Here is an 18,560-nt window from a genome sequence, read left to right as displayed (position 1 = left end):
GCCAAAGTCAGTCGTAGTCATGACTCATACACAATGCTTGCTCTATGTGCCTCCATACTCTCCAGAATTCAACATAATTGAAGAATTTATTGCTAAGCTTAACCGCCTCATACGATACGAACCGAGTTTCCCTGAAGAACATACCGACCAATGATTTCAAGCTCCGAAGCTGTCGGTGGAGTGTGGAGTGTGGACCTCCCACGGGAAGGGTACGTAACAAGAACTATTTGTGGCGAGTTTGTCACTAGCTTTCCACCTCCGACACTGCATTTCCCCGTATTTCACTTCCGAAGTTGTGACACCCCCCTGCATTATATCTGTCCAGGGCTCTTCAAAGCCTCAAGTCAAGTGTGACAGTTACCTCTTCGCTACGCATCAACCAGACAACCGCCGAAAATGACTGGCCAAGTCAACATCGATCCGAAAGACATCCAAGCACATCTGTCTAGTTACGAGGGTGACAAGTACGTCGAAGGCTGGGCTGCACTATGGGATAAAGGTGACAGCCTACCCTGGGACCGGGGTTTTCCCAATCCCGCGTTGGAAGATGCCCTAGTCCAGCAACGCGCAATCATCGGCGGGCCCATTGCCCAAGATGCACAGGGCCGGCTATACAGACGGAAGGCCCTCGTCCCAGGCTGTGGCAGGGGGGTCGATGTCCTGCTGTTGGCTAGCTTTGGATACGATGCCTACGGGCTTGAATATAGCGCCAGTGCTGTTGAGGTGTGCAAGAAGGAGGCGGAGGAGCATCACAGTCGGTATCCGGTGCAAGACCAGGCACTTGGTCGAGGCAAGGTCACCTTTGTTCAGGGTGATTTCTTCGATGATGCCTGGTTGCAGAAAATTGAGGGCTCTGCGAATGGGTTCGACCTTGTCTATGACTACACGTTCTTCTGCGCTTTAAGACCAGCGCTTCGCCCCAAGTGGCTCTCCGACACACCCAATTGCTTGCCCCCTCGCCAGCAGGAAAATTGATTTGCCTGGAGTTTCCTCTTCATAAAGACCCTCAGGCTGCGGGTCCGCCATACGGCTTGTCTTCAGAAGCGTACATGGCGCACCTAACTCATCCAGGGGAAGAGATCCCCTACGATGACAAGGGTCGTGTCCAGTACGACCCTCAGCAGGAACCGAGCGAAGCCGGATTAGAGAGAGTGGCGTACTGGCAGCCGGAGCGAACGCACAAAGTTGGCCAGGGTGAGAATGGTGTAATTCATGACAGGGTTTCTGTTTGGAGTCGACGTAATTAGACCAACATGATACGGTTGTAGTATATGTCTGCATCTACTCTACTTTCTCCAAAGAATGATATGTACATTACCAGAGCAATACGTATTCTGAGCAATGTTTCTCTTCTTAAAGGCCAACGTAAAGCCGCGCAAAAGCCTCTCGGGGTCTGTGATAAGTACATTCTCTTGCTAGGTCTTGATTAGGGGCTTCTAATATAGCTCTATGTTTCTATATATACAACCTGATTGCGTACAGCACTCCCTGTTTCCGTCTCCAAACTAAACAAACAACGAAATAATTGAAAAGCATATATAAACCCACATTCTCATAATAAAAAGCCAAACTTCTTGTGGCGTTAAAAAAGGACTGAAACAAAAATATCTTGCCTCGAATGCCCATATTCCCCTCCCTATACGCCCAAACTTATTCTTTGATAACGGCATGTTTGCTGAACTGACGAATGCGCGCCCCGTAAAAGTAGAACAAGTATGGAATAGAGGCCATTGCAGCACTGATGGCACCGAGGACGGTGAGAGTATAATGCACCCCGTATCGTTCATAGATAGTACTGCCAGCAATCATAACCCCGCCAGACACCAGATATCGGATGAATGCCATGAAGCCCAATGCGGAGGCGGAATAAACGCCATAGGAATCGATGACATATAGGTAGGCACTGGTGAAGATGGTGGTCATCCCGAAGCCAACAAAAGCAGACGCGATCAGCGGAGACCAGATGCTGATTGAGGACTAGTCATTGGTTAGTGCAAGTCCACCGCCAAGGGGAAGTAGGAGGAACGGAGGAGGAACGGAGGAGGGAGAGGATAGTTCTTACATAGCTGGTCCATCCCATCCAGAACAGACCCACCGGGACCGCCAGGGCCCCCCCAAGCATAGCATACCATAGACGCGTCTCAGGGAGGATTCGGTTCGTGCGTTCGTATTCCTTGCGGGTCCAGGTATAGACAGTGGGAACAATCAGGCACGTCAGAACCATGCCGACAAACATGCCAGCCCAAGTAATACTAGTGAGGCCCTGCGACAGACCATATGTCTCTCCGAAGATGAACTTGTATCCTTCCAGGAACGTGAATAGGATAATATATACAATAGTCAGGTAGAGGGCCATGAGAAGCACGATCGGTTCTGTGTAGCTCCACAAGAATGGCCGCGATACAGCAGTGATTAATCGTTTCTGGAGCGGCAGCTTGTTCACTTCCATAGGCGCTCGATACCGCACATCCCCCGTTTGTTTGCGTAATGCCTTAGCTTTCCGATAGAGCAGAAGGTCTCCATATGTCTCAGGTTGGAATAGGATCACCACCACGAGTACTATTCCTCCCATGATCAGCATGATCCATTCCAACCATCGCCATCCGAGGGCTGGGGGAATGAAGCTGCCAATCAACTGTCCAATCACTGGTCCACCAAAACTGGGGATAGCGTAAATGAAGAAGGAATACCCTTTCTGAACTGGGTTCCAGAGGTCTGCCACGGTCCCTCCGGAGCAGGTCAGTGGGGTGGAACCAAAACGCCCGCGAGAAACCGAAAAACAAGGTGGCTTGCCGGGTTAGGGGCCAGTGCAGCTGCCATGATAAACAGGAGATATAGGAACATGGTCATAATATAGACGACATTTCGTCCGAAGGTTTCTGAAAAGGGCCCGGAGAGCAAGGATCCAAACGCTAGACCGATCATGAACAGACCTGGGACATGCACTTAGGAGCCAGTTCTGAAGTTTTCAGACTATGCAACCTACCTGTGGCCAGAGATCCCACCACTTCCCTCACCTGAAACTCGGCTGTATATTGAGGTAAACCACAGGCGTCAATGGCGGACGCTGCAGTAACACTGACCCCAATTAAGGAGACAAAGGCAGTCAGCACCACCTTCTTGGCAGTGCTATAGTTGGCAGGGTTCAAATGCGCATCGAGCGGTGTCCAATGTACCAAGATGATCGCATCGTCGCTGGAGTCTTTGTCGATAAAGGTTGGGTGCACGGCAACGTGGCAGCTGAATAGGCGGACAAGATGTTAGCGACTAGGCCTAACTATATGAACGGCCAGTATGACTGATTTGGCTCACCTCGAGCCGTGTTCACCATTGCAGCTGCATTGCCTTTCACCTTGTGCAAGCTCGAGGACAACTGCTCTCTCGATTCGCTTCCTCTGGAAATAAGCCTCCATTCTTTTTTGGCTTTAAATGTGGATGGTAATCTGATGGCTGAAGGGAAGAAGTATACTAATCTCTGAATAGTAGTTGAATTAAACCATTTATATCTTGTACAGAATACGAATCACAGTCTGCGCAGCATGGGCTTGGGGAATGACGATTCAAAAAAATGGAAAGAGGGAAGCATATTACACATCATCGTGGAACTAGACCGATTATTTATTGGTAATTCATCACCAGATGAGGAATTCTGGAGGGTCTTCCTGTTGAACTAATATCACGACTCACAACACTCCTTTACAGTGGCAGTGGGGACAGCCAACCAGCAATCGGTCCGAGATCTTCGGAGCACGGTAACATCGTGCGTGTTATTTTCAAGAGGTTGGCCGTCACTCAGCGCAATGGTGGCCCAGACCATCCCCAATTGAAGACATAGTTGGCAGTGCAAGTCCCAGATACCTTATAATCATGTGTCACCACCCTTCCAGTTGACAACGAATGAGCGCCATCTATTCTTTGGCAGTCGATCGGTGCCAGCTGATGTATACCTCCCAGATTCTAGATCTCCATGGTGTTGTAGAGTCAATTCTTTTATGCTCAGCACGACTTGATACTGTCGCTGCATATAAAACCACACAAGAATATGGCGGTGGATGAACGCATCTACACCTTTTGACTTGTGTATCCTGCTACTCCTGCCTTTTTATCAAGTCTCAGTAAACATGTTGCATTATCTGCTCCTTTTCATTACCCATCGAAGCAACGGCTTACTAGCAGTCAACCATGACAGCCACTGCCACCGGAACTGAGAAGAAGATGGACGCCGAGTGAGCCGATCTGGTCAGGGATATCGCCGACGTCGACGACAAGCAGTACATGGCCACTACCGTGGATCCGGGTACGGATAATAAGAAGACTGCCACAATGCTGCTCGAAGACCAGTTTGCACGCGACAAGGTAAAATATGCCCTTCTCCACCCCTTCCTTGCGCCTATAATTTCACCTCATATACTAGTACTGTAGTAGTACTAGGTAGGTACTACCTAGTACCAGCATTTCGTATACGGAAGGGCAACGGAGATGATTTCAGCCAATCGGGGCATGGTCCGCTCGTCTCCACCCAGTATCGGAATCGATAACCATTGGCTATGTACTCCTAGTAGTACTAGTAGTAACTAGCTGAGGCGTTTCCTTCGCCCTTCGACCTCGGTATGGTGTCGAATCACTGCTAACAGTATAGATCGTGCGAGGCTAGAAGGTCCTCAAACGTGGTTGAAATGGTATCAGGTTCGGAGCCATAGTACGAGTATAGATCGCGCCGTGATGTGGAGGGTGGTCGTGAAGCACGTGACCGGGCGGCCACCATCTGGATGGTAGGTAGAAAGCGCATTGACCACTTTCCACGACCCCCATTAATGCGAGTGAAATGAACTCCTACCAATCCACCTTGTTATTCATGGCGGCTGTAACGGAGCACCTGCTTTCCCCGTTCCCGACCGAAGATGGATTCCACCGGGGTAGCTCAGAAGCGCAGATATACCTTGTCTAACCTCGCTCGTCGGAAGCGGCTGAAGATACCTATCGCCTGTGGTCCATGCCGGCGCCGGAAGGTCAAGTGTGATGGGACTCAACCAGGTGAATTCTTATGAAGAACGCAATCGACTTAGAAAGAGAGCTATGAAAGTAACTTAATCATTCGCACAGCTTGTGGGAGTTGTCAACGGCGCGCAAAGCAGGCGGAATGCGTCTACAGCCAGAAACTGGATAACCCGACCACGACGCTAGAGGGGGAGGAAGAGGCAGAGGAGGAGAGACTGTTATCGCCGCTACTGCGAAATCCGCCTGAAGACGGTGTTGAGGTTTCAGACCGATCGAGAGTCGTTCTCAACAACTTTCATCCCACGATATTCTCTACTGAGCCCAGGTCACCCAAAGTCCCGGGCTCAGTCCATACATGTGGCTCGGGAGGCCCAATTCTTCCTGCCCCTACATCGGCCCCTGTCCCTGGTAGTAGTAGCTCAACCGGTAAGGGTAGAGTAGCGACGCACTCATTGAGGTTCTTGGATAGCCCTCCTTTCACCGAACCCGATGGGACGGATTCGATGAATGGGGTGACGGGAGACCCAACGCGCACGCCGGAAGTCTTTGGGAGTAGTAGTGCAGGTTCCTTTATGCGGCAAATCCAGTCGGCGATCAATGCTCGTTTAGGAGTTTCGTATGCAAATCTGGCCGCGAAAAAGGGAGCAGCATCACAACAGTCCCGCGGCCATCAGGGCTCTCCACCTTCTTCGTCGAGCTACGAAGAGCCAGCCTTATTCCTGCTCCCTCCACGGGGTCTTGCCGACGCCTTATGCGAGCCTATTGGGATAACAACTGGTCCCTCTACCCCGTTATCGACCGGGGTAAGATTGAGGCAACGTATGAGTCGCTTTGGACGTCTCACGCTGTGCGCGGTTATCCATTGATTCCAGTCAGTGTTATCAATCTTTGCCTTGCGATTGGCTGCTACTACTGCGAGCTCATCCCGCCCCAGGAGCGGAAAGCTACCAGTGAGAACTTTTTCACTCGAGCGGAATTATTATATAAGAAGACGGGGGAGGCCCTCTCGTACGAGCGAGTCCAGTGTCTGTTACTGTTCGGGATATACCTCCAGAGCACGCCGTCCGTCTCTAAATGCTGGATGACTGTAGGCCAGGCGATTCGTATGGCGCAAAGTCTTGGGATCCATTTGACCCACCATGATCATTCTCGAGAAACAGCGAGTCAAAGGGAGTATCAACGTCGCACCTGGCACGGGTGTGTCTGGCTAGATCGGTAAGAGAGTTTCGTTGCCCAACTGTGGTCTCCATTCTCCGTTCATCTGCTAAGCTACAGACTAAGAGTTCTCTCATCCACCCTCGGCCGCCCTGGTATGATCCCCAAGTGGCTATTCAACTCGATCTCACTACCATCTATGATCGATGATGAGTTCTTCGAAACCCAAACGATAGGCTCGCCTTGCCGACCCGATGGACGACCGTGTAAGGTGGCATTTTTCGTGAAGGCCCTGCAGCTATATCAGATTCTGGACGAGATTCTTGTTGACCTCTACCTCAACAACGCCAAGGATGAAGGTATTGAGAGCAAACTTATGCGTATTCTCCAAATCGACGGGAAACTACAAGCCTGGAATAAGTCCCTTCCCGAGTACCTCCACCCACGACATGCTGCCGAAGATGATGAGATACTAAAACGACAAGCCATAGTCTTGAGAGTTCGGTAGGATTTTCTTTTCTTTTCTTCTCTTCTCTCTGTCTTTTTTTTCCCTGGCAACTCTTTCCACACTTCCATTCTCAACATTCAAGCAGGTTTTTGCACACACGTATTCTCCTCTTCCGTCCAACCGTGATCCCTTACTGCATGCGCAGCTCTACCACGGCTGCGACTGCGGACTGTGACACGGAAAATAAACCATACGACTCCGCCGACGATTCCAGTCTGTCTGAAGTAATGCTCGCGCAATGTGCTCGCATCAGCTTCCGCATTGCCCATGAGCTGATCGAAACCTTTGACCGCCATCTTGACCGGCAAACCTTACTTGGCCCGCTGCCCAACTGGTGGTATTCCGTCCTCTGTAAGTTGCACATGCCCGCGACCTTTCTCCTCTCAGCTGTTCCAGCTGACAAACTTCCCCCCTTCCCGGGCTTCCCGCGAATAACCAGATGTATACAACGCTACCATGATGATTCTTGTCGAGCGATTCCTAGAGGCCAAGGAGGGTACATCCAGCACAGTTGAATCCAAGGCCGAACGGACGTGGCATGCGGCACTCCGGGTCCTAAAGTCCTACGGGATCTTGGCCGATTCGGCAACCCGATGCGTCGCAGTTCTGGAGATCTTTTTGGAGAAGCTTTGCCTCAGCAGCAGCAACAATGATAATGGCAACAATGATAGCATGGGCACTGGGACTATCACCACCACCCAGCATTGTCTCGACGACTATGACTGGGATGCAATGTGGGCCATGTCGAACTCCTTCGGTCAGGAGTTCGGCCTTTCGGATTCAAATTTATTCCCGTTTACGTTTGACAATTATATCTCGTCTGATCTGCTTTCGGCGCTGTCGGGACAGGAGTTTAGTCCGCGTGATAGGTAAGTGACCGTCATGTCTGGAGCTATTGTTTTATATGCTTTCTTTTCATGAGGCAAGTGTCTTGGGAGGATGGGCAGTATATGTCCATCACGGTTATATGAATTTGAGGGTAAGAAAATTATTACAGTGTTTTGCCATAATACTGCCGACAAAATATAGCCATTTTTTATTGGGCACCGTTGAGTTTATCCAGTGGTTTGTCAAGCAGCGTTTTCTGGAAGTCTCGCCTATTGCCTTTGACCCGTCTGATCTTAAGTTTGGATGTTAATCATAGAATATCACCCTGTATATTTAACATCGTTTTGGAATGTATTTCTGTCCCTTTGGCGTGAACAAGACAAACGAAGAAATAACATAAAATAAAATGAATGAATGAAGAACACATACAAGATTAGTAACAGCAAAGATACTTCAAGTTTCTCTTCCTAAAGGCAAGAAACATCCTCTATACTTCTAACTTATCCAAACCTTCCCAATTCCTGGGGACTATTTTTTTTCATTTCCAAAAAAGGTTTTTATTCATCCTTCCCATGTAGCCCCCTTTGAATCATATTCGTCAGTATTTTTAAATCCTCTGAGCTGCCACTGGAGCAGTGGACTCTACCATCAAACTCTCCGTGAAACCGGAGACGGAGCAAATTATATTTGTCGCCAGTAACCCTAAAAATGCAAGTGAAAAGATCCTATAGAAAGCACTGCACATAGCTGCTCCTAGGGAGATTATGGACTAGAAACTATAATCTTTTACTCCGCAATACTAGGGCTATATCATGGGCGTGATAAGAAACCCCGCCATTTCCCGATCGGTGACGGGCATCACCTGATCTCGGAGAAGGATTCCCTAGGTTCCGGCTCTCTCGACATGAATCACCTCGTCTTAGCCATACAGAAATCAGAAATAACATGGCCAAGAGAAAGCACAGACATATCACCTTCTCAGGGTCAGTAGTACACTGTGCGTGGTACGGCATCTACTGACAGTGATCAGGTGTTGGACCTGCAAGGCCCGAAAGGTTAAATGTGATGAGAACCCACTAGGCTGCGCGACCTGCGCACGACTCGGACTAACCTGTGGTGGATATGATATTAAACTGCAGTGGATCTCCTCAAACGCAGGTCGTCGACCCTGCAGAGATCTTTCTGCACGGATCGGGAGGAGGCGAATTGGTGCAGGTGAGTTATCAACTCTTGGATCCGTGCCTCGCCTGGTATATGCGTCACATGCTTAAATGTTAAGTAAGGCTGGACTGGTATCCTTCAATTCAAAACAGACGAAATCGATAAATTTCTTTACAGAGTCAATGAGGAGGCTGAGCGAGGGGTATCGACAACACATGGCCCTTTTTCAGTGTTCCCTGTAGATCGCAACTGTAGCAACCATGGGACATCTCTCGTTTTCTCATCCGAGCAGGCACTACCGCGGGATTCAAATGGTGCAGCTCCCTTAGTGAGCTACTCGAAAGAGACGGAAGGTTGTGAATTAAACTCGGATGGGTCGAACTATCAGACTTCATCGTCACCCTCGAATCTCAGCGTTCTCCCGCGTGATACTTTATCATCACCCTCAAGGAACACACCTACTGAAGATGATGAGCATAGCGAGTCATGTTGCCACTTGCACTCTATTGACGATAATGAAGCATTGAAGGCTGTTTCGTCAGAGGATGAGAACAACGTGGATACGGACAGTGTATTAAATGCCACAGTTCCGTTATTACAGCAACCGCAACTGTTTCTGTCGAGCAACTACAAGGCTAACGAGCTCTTTCACCATTATGTTACAAATGTTGCTGAGATATTGCTGCCAGTTTCGCACCCAGGAAATCCCTACCGATCATTGTATGCCCCAGCAGCACTCGAGGGCTCTTTGTACTTCCAGTCTGGCCCTTTCAATGCAGCGCCGAATATTGGGCTCTGCATATTCCATTCACTCATTTCCGCATCCGCCTTCCACCTACATCGGTGCCATGATTTTAACTCCGAGTATCATCGTCTTGGTATCATGCACCGACAAGTTGCACTACAGTCGCTCCAAATGGTCTTGATGAAAGAGATACCTGTGCTTGACTATAAGACCCTTTTGGTCGCACTTCTTTCTATGGTCACAATTGGAGTGCGTTACCTACCCATCGGTCTAAGGAATATCAGTCATTAATTACATTCAACCAGGTGATGGAAGGAAGTATCATCGATTTTCGTATTCATCTCCAAGGGATAACTAATATTCAAGGTCCTCGCCGCAAATGGCAACAAATCAGCGCAGGCACTCGTCAGCTAAACACTCAAAGTGCATTTTTGAATCTTCTTGCCCGTACTACCTCCCCTTGTACTCCATCACCCTGGATTGGAAGCAGACCATCGCGGCACCAGGAACACAGTAGTCTGACCACAACCAATTGCCGCTCCTAGTGCTATGAGTTCACATACGGCGTCACAGCTGATATTGCAGCTGCGATCCAGGAAACCACTAATCTGTACGAGTGCTTAGAATTTTATCGCCAGGCCCAAGAATCTGCCCCAGATGATCTTCTCCAAGCATGTGAAGATCTTGGCAATCGGCTGCTTTCTTGGACCTTGGGCTCCGATAAGATTCCCGCTTTCAACGACAAGCGTGCGGAGGAATTCGATATCTTCAAACACCATTCCCACGCATGGCATGGCGCCGCCATGGTATTCTACCTAAATTGTATCCAAGGTGCCAAAGCTCCAGACTTGGTAGATGAGGTTGCCACGGTTGCCTCTCATATGCTCGCTATTGAAGAAATCAAATCGACGCGTGTTTCCAACCAGATGGCTCCAGTCACTTGGCCGGCTTTATAGCATCATGCTGTGCATTTGATCGAGAGCCTTGGGAAACATGGTGGTTGGATGTGCAAAGGTACGGCATAGGGAGTATTCGAAGGCAGTATAGTATTGTGCAGGAAATATGGTCTGAAATGGACACTCACCCCTCTGAGGGGTGGTTGCAGATTCTCGATCGCCGGAAGATTCAGGTGCTAGCTGTCTGATCTAGTGCCATGAAGACTAAAGTACATGTAAGGCAGTGCATATTTCAGAGTTGAACAATGTGCTTATATATTCACCCGGCCAGTCCAGGTCTGTGCCGACATTGTCTCCGACTAAACTCCTATATACATCAACCCACAGCGTATCCCGCGAGGATACTCATATGAGACCAGATCAACAAACTGTTATGGTCAGTAAAGCGGATAATATGAAAGAACAAGTGGAACTATGGTCACTCACTGCCAATAACACCATTAACAGGGATATCAATGGAGGTCGTATAACTAGCCGCATCGCTCAAGAGGTACACATATGCACCACCGAGCTCCTGTACCTCCGCAAGTCTGGGGAATCCACCATAGTACTTCAGCTGCTGCTCCCAGTCCGGCTGCTGAGGCACCCAATACGTCATCGCAGTCTTTACTAGACCCGGAGAAACACTGTTCACACGAATACCGTACTGGGCCCATTCCATGGCCAGGGTATGGGTCATGTTGCGAATACCCGCTTTTGAGGCACCATACGGGGTGGAGGGTACTCTCTATTTTTGTACATTAGTGATCGGTAGCACAACACAGATCGTCCTTATGCAGGGTACCACTCACCTTATTGGGGCGGTATGAGGCCATCGAGGCTGTAAAGACGATGGAACCCTTGATCCCCAATTTAATGAAGGCGCGCGCAGCCGCCCGCGCGGTGTAAAATGCGCCGAAAAGATTAACATTAAACAAGGTCTCAATTTCTTCCTTCGTAAAGTCCAGAGCTGCCTTATGGTGTGTACGTCCTGCATTTACTACCATGCCGTGTAGTGCACCTGCTTCTGCAATAATCTTCTCGACGGCCGCTGTGATCGTCTCCTCCTCGGTCACGTTTGCGTTCAATGCGTGAAGCCTGCCCGGATAACGCTGCGAGAGTGCGACAAACTCTTCGCCCGTCTCGCCGATGTCGATTGAGTAGACTCTTTCTGCGCCGTTGGACAGACAACATTCTGCGATTCCGAGTCCGATACCCCGGTTTGCACCAGTAACTGAACACATAGCAAGCAGTCAATGGGAAGGATCACGCAGAGCCTCCTGTGTGGGGTTCTTACTTGCGATCACTTTTGATGCTAGAGTCACTTGTGTCTGGGGTGCGGCGGAGGCCTGGGAGGCGCTGGTAGCTTCTGTAGAGGACATGGTGGTAAGATCCGGCAATGAGATAACAGCGGTAGAGAAATGATTGACCCAGTGGCAGTCCTATCCCGGCTATTTATAATAAGCCAGTCTTCCTCTCGACGGAAGCATTGTAAATATACCTACAAAGAATCATATATAATTCAATACCCCACAAGGGTCAAAACCCCGCGTTGATTCTCCGCATACAGAACAAGATCATCTTCTAGGGCTCTCCAGTCCTCGAGACGAGACACTTGTGGGGGTCTGCCAAGAACGCGCACCGAGACGAGGCATCTTTTCAGTAAGAATGAATCAATGGGTAAGAAAATCGTCTCATAATATGTGGGGACGTCAGTCTTTGTCTTTTATTCTTTATTTTCTTATATATTAGTAGTAGACTTTGGCCTTCCTTGAATTCAGTAGCCTTGAGTCATATAGCTGCCCCTGCCTGTCCATGATGAATGTGCTTAAGGAAGAGTTACGATATGTTGGACTGGATATGCTTATTACCAAACACAAGTGGCCTCTTCGGTATGGGCTTGTTGATCTCTCTGCGCCGAGGCGATTAAATTAAGAGCCTACATTATAGGGCAATTATAATACGGATACAGCTCACACAGAACTGTATATCAAGGCTGGAATTGTTGCAGATGTTGTTGGTGTCAAGATATACAGAACCAGCAGAACTGAAGGAATGAGAGACGTCTTAGTAAGCGTACTTCGAACCCTCTTTCACTTCATAAGATGCTCGTATCAGCGGGGTATTTCTAGCTTCGGTCTAGTAGTACTCTAAACCTCCAAACAGCTGATCACTTACTCCAATCCACCTATATCACACAGGTTCAATCCGGATCAACTAGCTGGCTGTACTGCATCTAATAGAAAACGAAAAAGAAGCCTCGAAAAGAGGCAAGGTATTATCCGGGTCTCAGAAGAGGAAATACTATCAACATGCTCTGACGCCTACCAGACAGCCCCATATTAGAGCCCACAGACAAATGACGTCACTGCCATTTACTTTTGGAGATACAAAGATTGTCAGTGCGTTGCGGGACTCGGGCTATTGGGGTTTTGGAGACATAAAGTACTTTTTCACCAGGGAGTCAAAGAGCTGCTTCAACATTCCTCTTTCGGTTAGTATATACTAGAACTTTGTGCTTATAACATCCAGACCCCAGGAACTCCAAGCTGACTGTTTCCCAACAAGCCAATCCTACAGATAGCAAGACTTTGAAAAGCAATTTTTCCAAAATGCCCACTATTCCTGCCCGTCGGTTTGCGATGCAACGACTGCACGTTGGCCAGTCGATCAAGGTCATAGACTCCTCGGGCGGTCAGGTCATCGACACCTGGGCTTTTACTATTCCCTCAACACCCACCTTTCCCAGATATATGTCAATGACTCACACTCGGTCTACCTTGCATAAACTTCTTCCATCCGTTAACGAATCATTCCTGGACAACAGACGGGATCCTATTTTGACAATTGTCGAGGACACATCTCCTGGCGTGCACGAAGTTCTCTACGCTGCTTGCTCTCCAGAACGTTACCTCCAACTTGGCAGCGATAAAGACCATGATAACTGCGCCGGTAATCTTCGCAGTGCTGTACAGCAATGTGTTGAACCATCATTCAGCTATATTACTGGGTTTCTAGAGAGCGGCTGGGTACCCGATCCACTGAATCTATTCATGAAGGTCGACATCAATGGCACCAAGCTACAATGCATGAACCCGGATAGCAAGGTGGGGGACTATATTGTATTGAAAGCGGAGCAAGAATGTGTTGTAATTATGAGTGCCTGTCCGATGGATTTAAGTGCTTGTAACGGGGGCGAGCCCAGCAGCGCAGATTTTGAAGTTCTTTGAGTGGTTACGTTCGTGAGGTCCATACTCAAATACGCGTGCTTAAATTAGCGTTAAATTTCCCAAGTTATGTTGCTTTTCAGTATAAACATTTGTACCAGTTCTGCAACCAGCTGTATCAAGCGATGAAAGAGGTGGTCCGCTACGTCCACCGTCTTGGGGAAACACCAGATCCCACACTGTAGTCCATTCCTTTAACGACAAACAAAGATATGAATGTTTTGGCTTGGGTAGAACTTACAGATAACCCAGACTACGCTGTGATTGCGCTTTTCAACTGCTTCGCTGGATCTCCGATGCGGGGATGAGTTGACCCACTTTATAGCGGTCTTTCCTGGAAGGGGAATTAGTGGCTCCGAATACTGTATCAGGATTTGGGAATAGAATCATTGTATCAGACCTATGCAAGCTTACTTATAAGCCATGTTGTAGGGTAAATTTCTTCTCTACTTCTAATTACTTGCGACTTTTTATTTCGAATTATTGGAAGTTTTTGACACAAGGTTAGCCAATTTAGCTGACTTGTTTGACTTTAGTTCAGAGAATCTAAACACATACAAAGATTATATTTAGGATAATCGAGGATTGACCAACTGTCCATAAAGCACGTTGATTAGCATCTCAGTCTTATCGAGTCCCATTTCAATCGGACTCAAACTACTACCGATACAACAGGGTGAACATCGACACAGAACACCATGACAAAACACTCCAACGCGTTCCAAGTCCACGATGAGCGCTTCCACTCCATCCTCGGTCAATCACCGTCGCTAGAACTACTAGCAGAAAACGAATCATACCCGTTCGCCCACGAAGCCGGTGTTTTCATTGCCTCCACCAACCATCTGTTCATAACCAGCAGCCGCATCACAGACGCCCGGGGCGAGCAATCCGTCCGCATCACCCGCGTGCATCTCAATGAAACACCAGTGAAATGTGAAGAAATCCCGACCAGCATCCCGCTCGCAAACGGCGGCGTGAACTACGGCGATGACGGGGTGCTCATATGTGGCCAGGGGTCCATGACGCAGCCCAGCGGACTCTATCTCATGTCCACGGAACCACCATACACCAGCAAGCTCCTGAAGGCGGACTTCTACGGCCGACCGTTTAGCTCCGTGAACGATGTCGTGGTCCACTCGGATGGGTCGATCTGGTTTACGGACCCGACTTACGGCTTTGAACAGGGGTATCGGCCGACGCCTTCATTACCGAGCCAAGTATATAGATGGCATCCAGCGAGTGGGAATATGCGGGCAATGGCAGACGGATTCGGAAAACCGAATGGGATTTGTTTCGCGCCTGATGAAAACACCGTGTATGTGACTGATACGCACGGGTTGCACGGTGATGGGAGTACAGATGACCAGAGGGTTTCTTCAATGTATGGCCTTTATTTTTAAATTATATGACTTTGCCATCGGGATGATATTTACTCACAAAAGTCAGTTAGTTATGCATTCGACGTATCGACCTACCACGGTGAACCCTTTCTTACAAACCGGAGGCTCTTCGCCATGGCCGATAAAGGTATCCCGGACGGGATTAAATGTGATCTAGACGGGAATGTGTACAGCGGCTGCGGTGACGGAATCAATGTCTGGTCTCCTGGCGGCGTTCTGCTCGGACGTATTCTGATCGACGGGGGGGGTTGCGAATTTCTGCTTCGGAAAGGGTGGTGAAATATTCGCATTGAATGAGCATCGGCTATGGAGGGTCCAGTTGGGAGGGGATGTGAAGGGTGCATTGTTATGGATTTAATATATACACATAGATTATTTAATTGACTATATTGCATGTATTGGGGTCATTTGCAGGGCGATCTAGTGACATCGCCTCGTCTTGGCTATGACGCTAAGGCATCCTGTCGGAAAAGTCTCCTATTGATCGATTCCTCATGGTCATGAATAAATGAACAATTAAAAGGGCATTTGGACTTTGAACCAAGTATTAAGTTTCTACTAGGAAAGGGCGGGGTAATATGGAGTCATGATATATTGGTCTAAATAAGTGGGATCCCAAGCATCTTCAAATATACAGAAACCACATCCTTTACATTCTTGGCAAAATATATTTACAAGTCATACAGGTCAGCGTCGTGTCCATACTGAACTGGAGGTTTCTGCTAAAACGAACCAAGGGAGGTTTGTACATATGGGAATCTAGTCAAATAAAGAATCATGACTAGGGGGAAAAGAATATTAATCTATATTAATCGGTATATCATGAACATCACCTACTTATACATCCCTCCCATAACCGATTACTCCAGCCAAGCCTCCACGGCCGACTTAAGAGCCTTCTGCAACCACTCGTCCTCATAACGACAGTCCATATCAAACCCATGATCCCCATCGCGTGAAGCCAACACAACCTTATCACCACTTGGCAGGCCCTTCGTAGCCTCAAGCAGCTGCACCACAAACTCCTCCACGTCCTCCAGAGGAACCACGGTATCTTGACGCCCGTGCCAAATGGCAATCCCTCCCCGTGGGATACTCAAGCCCGGTTCCTCCAGCTTCTTCGCAGGGTAGAACAACTCTCGGCATGAGGAAGCCTCTGTCTGACGCTCATAAAAGCCAGCCAAACGGCCGTGCTCAACAGCCGCAAGCATGAAGCCGAGCCGGGCAGGTGAGGTATCCGACGACACAATCGAACCAGAAGCCGCAGCAGCCACGGTGTCATCGATGACGGATTCGGGCGTATGTACGCCGAATGGTAAGATTGTGCGTGCCGCCTGGAAGCCTGCTGAGCTGGGGTTCGCCCACGGGTAACCGGCTGTAGAGGCACGGATCTGGGATGGATACGTCAGGGCGAGATAGAGGCTTAGCAAGCCGCCTGCAGAGTCACCGGTTGTGAAGATGCGGGTGAGATCGATCTCGGTGGGCGTGGTGTTGTTTGCGAGTAATTCGGTCAGAGCTGGGGAGTGGAGCCATTTCCAGAAGTCATCGATATCGTCGTAGATCTCTGCGCTGGTGGACTCGGGCATGAGCCGGTAGTTGGGGCTCACGATCACGGCTCCGTGCTTGAGGGCTAGGTCCGCTGCCCAGTGGGGGAAGAAATCCATGAACAAGGAGTCACATGCAACCTACGTGTTTCGTTAGTGACCATGCAATGCTGGTTGCGCTGGGGATAGTTACCAGGGCGCCGCCGTGGGTGCGGACCAGGGTCGGCCGTTTGCCGGTAAAGGGTGTTTGAGGAATCAGGATGTCCACTCGAATGGCATGGTCGCCAATTTGCTTGTATGTGGCCTGAATGATATCAAAGCCTTCGAGTTTCGGGTGAGAAGGGACAGACATGGTTATTGATTTAAGAGCTGTCACGGGATGCTGACTGGTGTTATATGAGGTGTTCCAGGAGGTTCTTGACAAACAAGTAATTTATGCTCTGGGGAAACATGTCGAGAAACTCCCGGTATTTATACACAGAATGGTTCATTTTGAGAATGGAGGATTTATCATCGTATGGCGTGAATCGGACCGTCGCATACTTACCTTAGGGCCAAGTTGCTCCGAGTTTGGAAAGTCCCCGAAGGTCATATAATTGCTTATCTAACAATTGGTTCCGAACGCACGGTCAATATTAAAGGGAATCGGATGGATTCCATTTGGAGACGACGCTAATTCATAGATCCTAACTTTATTGGTCAATCTGGCCCTAAATATGAGGCTAAATTTGTTTAATTGGTATCTTGTCAGCACTAATGGGCCAACTCATATTCAATTTGGGGGTCAAATTGGAAAAACAAGTTTTTACATTTCCCTCTTTTTGCCTAGCTCATTGATTCTCTCTTTTTTCTGATTGGCTACTTCGTATATAACCTATATCTTGATGCTTAAGCGCGCCGGATTGAGTAATTTGGTGTTCTAGAAGCATCCCCTGTTCAAGACAGGTAACACTCGCAGGCGATAAAAGAGGATATAAAATTCGGTCATGGTAGATTTCCAACCTTTTGCCTCAAAGCCTCTAAACTAACAGGTAACGCCCCGGAGAGATTGAAAACGAGCCAACATCCATTGGCTTTGCAGAACATGGTCGGTTTGTTTGTCTATATTTAGCTTCAACAACGCCAGTCACCGGACTAAATGTGGTATTCAAGAGCGTAGAAATAGATCATCTTATACAATAAATCCCAAGAAACCTAATGTGACAGAATCTATAGGAAATCATTTCAAACGAGAGTGTATTCCAAGTTTATGCGAAAGAGCACTGGAAGATTGCTTCGAATAGGTTTGAACTCATCACGTGGTTCGTGTCGGGCTGAAGAAATCATGATTAAACCTTATGATAATTTGCATACAAACAAAGCATCTCAAATATATTCACCACAAATAAATACCTTTAGTACGTCCACACGCATAATTTAAAATAAAAAATTGTCTTCATAGTACAAAGTCAAGAATGATGTCCTCCTTATGGCGCCGAATACTCCCCCAACGCGTGGCCAACACCGGCTCCCAATTACGCGACCACCAAGCCAACGAGCGCACCTTTCTCTCCTGGACCCGCATGGGCCTGGGCTTCGCAGCTATGGCTCTCGCCCTCGGCCGTCTGGATGCAGTCGACCGCATGCTGTCCTCCGCCCTGTCCAGCAGCAAACTGAACCTGGTCGTCGGGTCAGACAACGGCACAGCCACAGTTGCAGCCACCCCTGCGCAGCCAGGCGGTACCAGCCACAGCAACAGCCAAGAACATTCAAGCAGTTTATTATTTTTCGACCACAACGGCGGATTTTCTGCTACGACTCTCTGTCAAGCCATTAGTGTCTGGTCGTTCGGGTATGGTATTTTTCGATATCTGTCGGTGCGCAAGAGCTTGCTCAAGGGACAGTTCACACCGGCCATCTGGGGGCCGGTGCTTATGACGTCTGGGTGTTTGGGAGTGTTTGGGACTATGGGCATGTGGGTTGAACAGAAGAATGCGGCGAGGATGTCGAAACATGATTCGTGATCGTTGCTGGCATACAGAACTATCTGTGCGTCATGGAACGGCGGTTTGTATAT

At 48.7% G+C, this 18,560-nt stretch overlaps 10 protein-coding genes across 10 annotated transcripts; 7 read left to right on the top strand and 3 right to left on the bottom strand.

Annotated features, from left to right (window-relative positions):
• Positions 1 to 396: 396 nt before the first annotated feature.
• ANOM_000782 (putative thiol methyltransferase) lies at positions 397 to 975 on the top strand (the record flags this gene model as incomplete). The annotated part of the gene is made up of 1 exon (XM_015546040.1): positions 397 to 975. The coding sequence occupies one exon, from the start codon at positions 397 to 399 to the stop codon at positions 973 to 975; it is 579 nt and encodes a 192-aa protein (XP_015411935.1).
• A 675-nt stretch (positions 976 to 1,650) lies between these two features.
• Positions 1,651 to 3,413, bottom strand: ANOM_000781 (MFS transporter; the record flags this gene model as incomplete). Its single annotated transcript, XM_015546039.1, has 5 exons — positions 1,651 to 1,977; positions 2,063 to 2,695; positions 2,755 to 2,933; positions 2,987 to 3,240; positions 3,313 to 3,413. The coding sequence occupies 5 exons, from the start codon at positions 3,411 to 3,413 to the stop codon at positions 1,651 to 1,653; spliced, it is 1,494 nt and encodes a 497-aa protein (XP_015411934.1).
• A 1,692-nt stretch (positions 3,414 to 5,105) lies between these two features.
• Positions 5,106 to 6,661, top strand: ANOM_000780 (fungal specific transcription factor domain-containing protein; the record flags this gene model as incomplete). Its single annotated transcript, XM_015546038.1, has 3 exons — positions 5,106 to 5,801; positions 5,933 to 6,213; positions 6,280 to 6,661. Coding segments are annotated over 3 exons (1,305 nt in total), but the record flags the coding sequence as incomplete, so codon positions are not given.
• A 137-nt stretch (positions 6,662 to 6,798) lies between these two features.
• Positions 6,799 to 7,528, top strand: ANOM_000779 (uncharacterized protein; the record flags this gene model as incomplete). Its single annotated transcript, XM_015546037.1, has 2 exons — positions 6,799 to 7,012; positions 7,101 to 7,528. Coding segments are annotated over 2 exons (642 nt in total), but the record flags the coding sequence as incomplete, so codon positions are not given.
• A 906-nt stretch (positions 7,529 to 8,434) lies between these two features.
• On the top strand, positions 8,435 to 10,351 carry ANOM_000778 (Zn(II)2Cys6 transcription factor; the record flags this gene model as incomplete). Its single annotated transcript, XM_015546036.1, has 4 exons — positions 8,435 to 8,472; positions 8,520 to 8,704; positions 8,773 to 9,644; positions 9,941 to 10,351. 4 exons carry the CDS (start codon positions 8,435 to 8,437, stop codon positions 10,349 to 10,351), a joined length of 1,506 nt encoding a protein of 501 aa, XP_015411961.1.
• Positions 10,352 to 10,769: 418 nt separating this feature from the next.
• Positions 10,770 to 11,712, bottom strand: ANOM_000777 (3-oxoacyl-(acyl-carrier-protein) reductase 2; the record flags this gene model as incomplete). The annotated part of the gene is made up of 3 exons (XM_015546035.1): positions 10,770 to 11,078; positions 11,143 to 11,564; positions 11,628 to 11,712. The coding sequence occupies 3 exons, from the start codon at positions 11,710 to 11,712 to the stop codon at positions 10,770 to 10,772; spliced, it is 816 nt and encodes a 271-aa protein (XP_015411964.1).
• A 1,230-nt stretch (positions 11,713 to 12,942) lies between these two features.
• ANOM_000776 (uncharacterized protein) lies at positions 12,943 to 13,560 on the top strand (the record flags this gene model as incomplete). Its single annotated transcript, XM_015546034.1, has 1 exon — positions 12,943 to 13,560. The coding sequence occupies one exon, from the start codon at positions 12,943 to 12,945 to the stop codon at positions 13,558 to 13,560; it is 618 nt and encodes a 205-aa protein (XP_015411965.1).
• Positions 13,561 to 14,255: 695 nt separating this feature from the next.
• On the top strand, positions 14,256 to 15,239 carry ANOM_000775 (SMP-30/gluconolactonase/LRE family protein; the record flags this gene model as incomplete). Its single annotated transcript, XM_015546033.1, has 2 exons — positions 14,256 to 14,941; positions 15,011 to 15,239. The coding sequence occupies 2 exons, from the start codon at positions 14,256 to 14,258 to the stop codon at positions 15,237 to 15,239; spliced, it is 915 nt and encodes a 304-aa protein (XP_015411962.1).
• A 581-nt stretch (positions 15,240 to 15,820) lies between these two features.
• On the bottom strand, positions 15,821 to 16,856 carry ANOM_000774 (alpha/beta hydrolase; the record flags this gene model as incomplete). Its single annotated transcript, XM_015546032.1, has 2 exons — positions 15,821 to 16,645; positions 16,698 to 16,856. The coding sequence occupies 2 exons, from the start codon at positions 16,854 to 16,856 to the stop codon at positions 15,821 to 15,823; spliced, it is 984 nt and encodes a 327-aa protein (XP_015411963.1).
• A 1,102-nt stretch (positions 16,857 to 17,958) lies between these two features.
• ANOM_000773 (uncharacterized protein) lies at positions 17,959 to 18,507 on the top strand (the record flags this gene model as incomplete). The annotated part of the gene is made up of 1 exon (XM_015546031.1): positions 17,959 to 18,507. The coding sequence occupies one exon, from the start codon at positions 17,959 to 17,961 to the stop codon at positions 18,505 to 18,507; it is 549 nt and encodes a 182-aa protein (XP_015411968.1).
• Between the last annotated feature and the right edge of the window lie 53 nt (positions 18,508 to 18,560).

Source organism: Aspergillus nomiae (assembly GCF_001204775.2).
Source record: "Aspergillus nomiae NRRL 13137 chromosome Unknown contig00006, whole genome shotgun sequence".
In the NCBI taxonomy this organism is placed as follows: domain Eukaryota; kingdom Fungi; phylum Ascomycota; class Eurotiomycetes; order Eurotiales; family Aspergillaceae; genus Aspergillus; species Aspergillus nomiae.
This window is presented reverse-complemented; position numbering and strand designations above follow the sequence as displayed.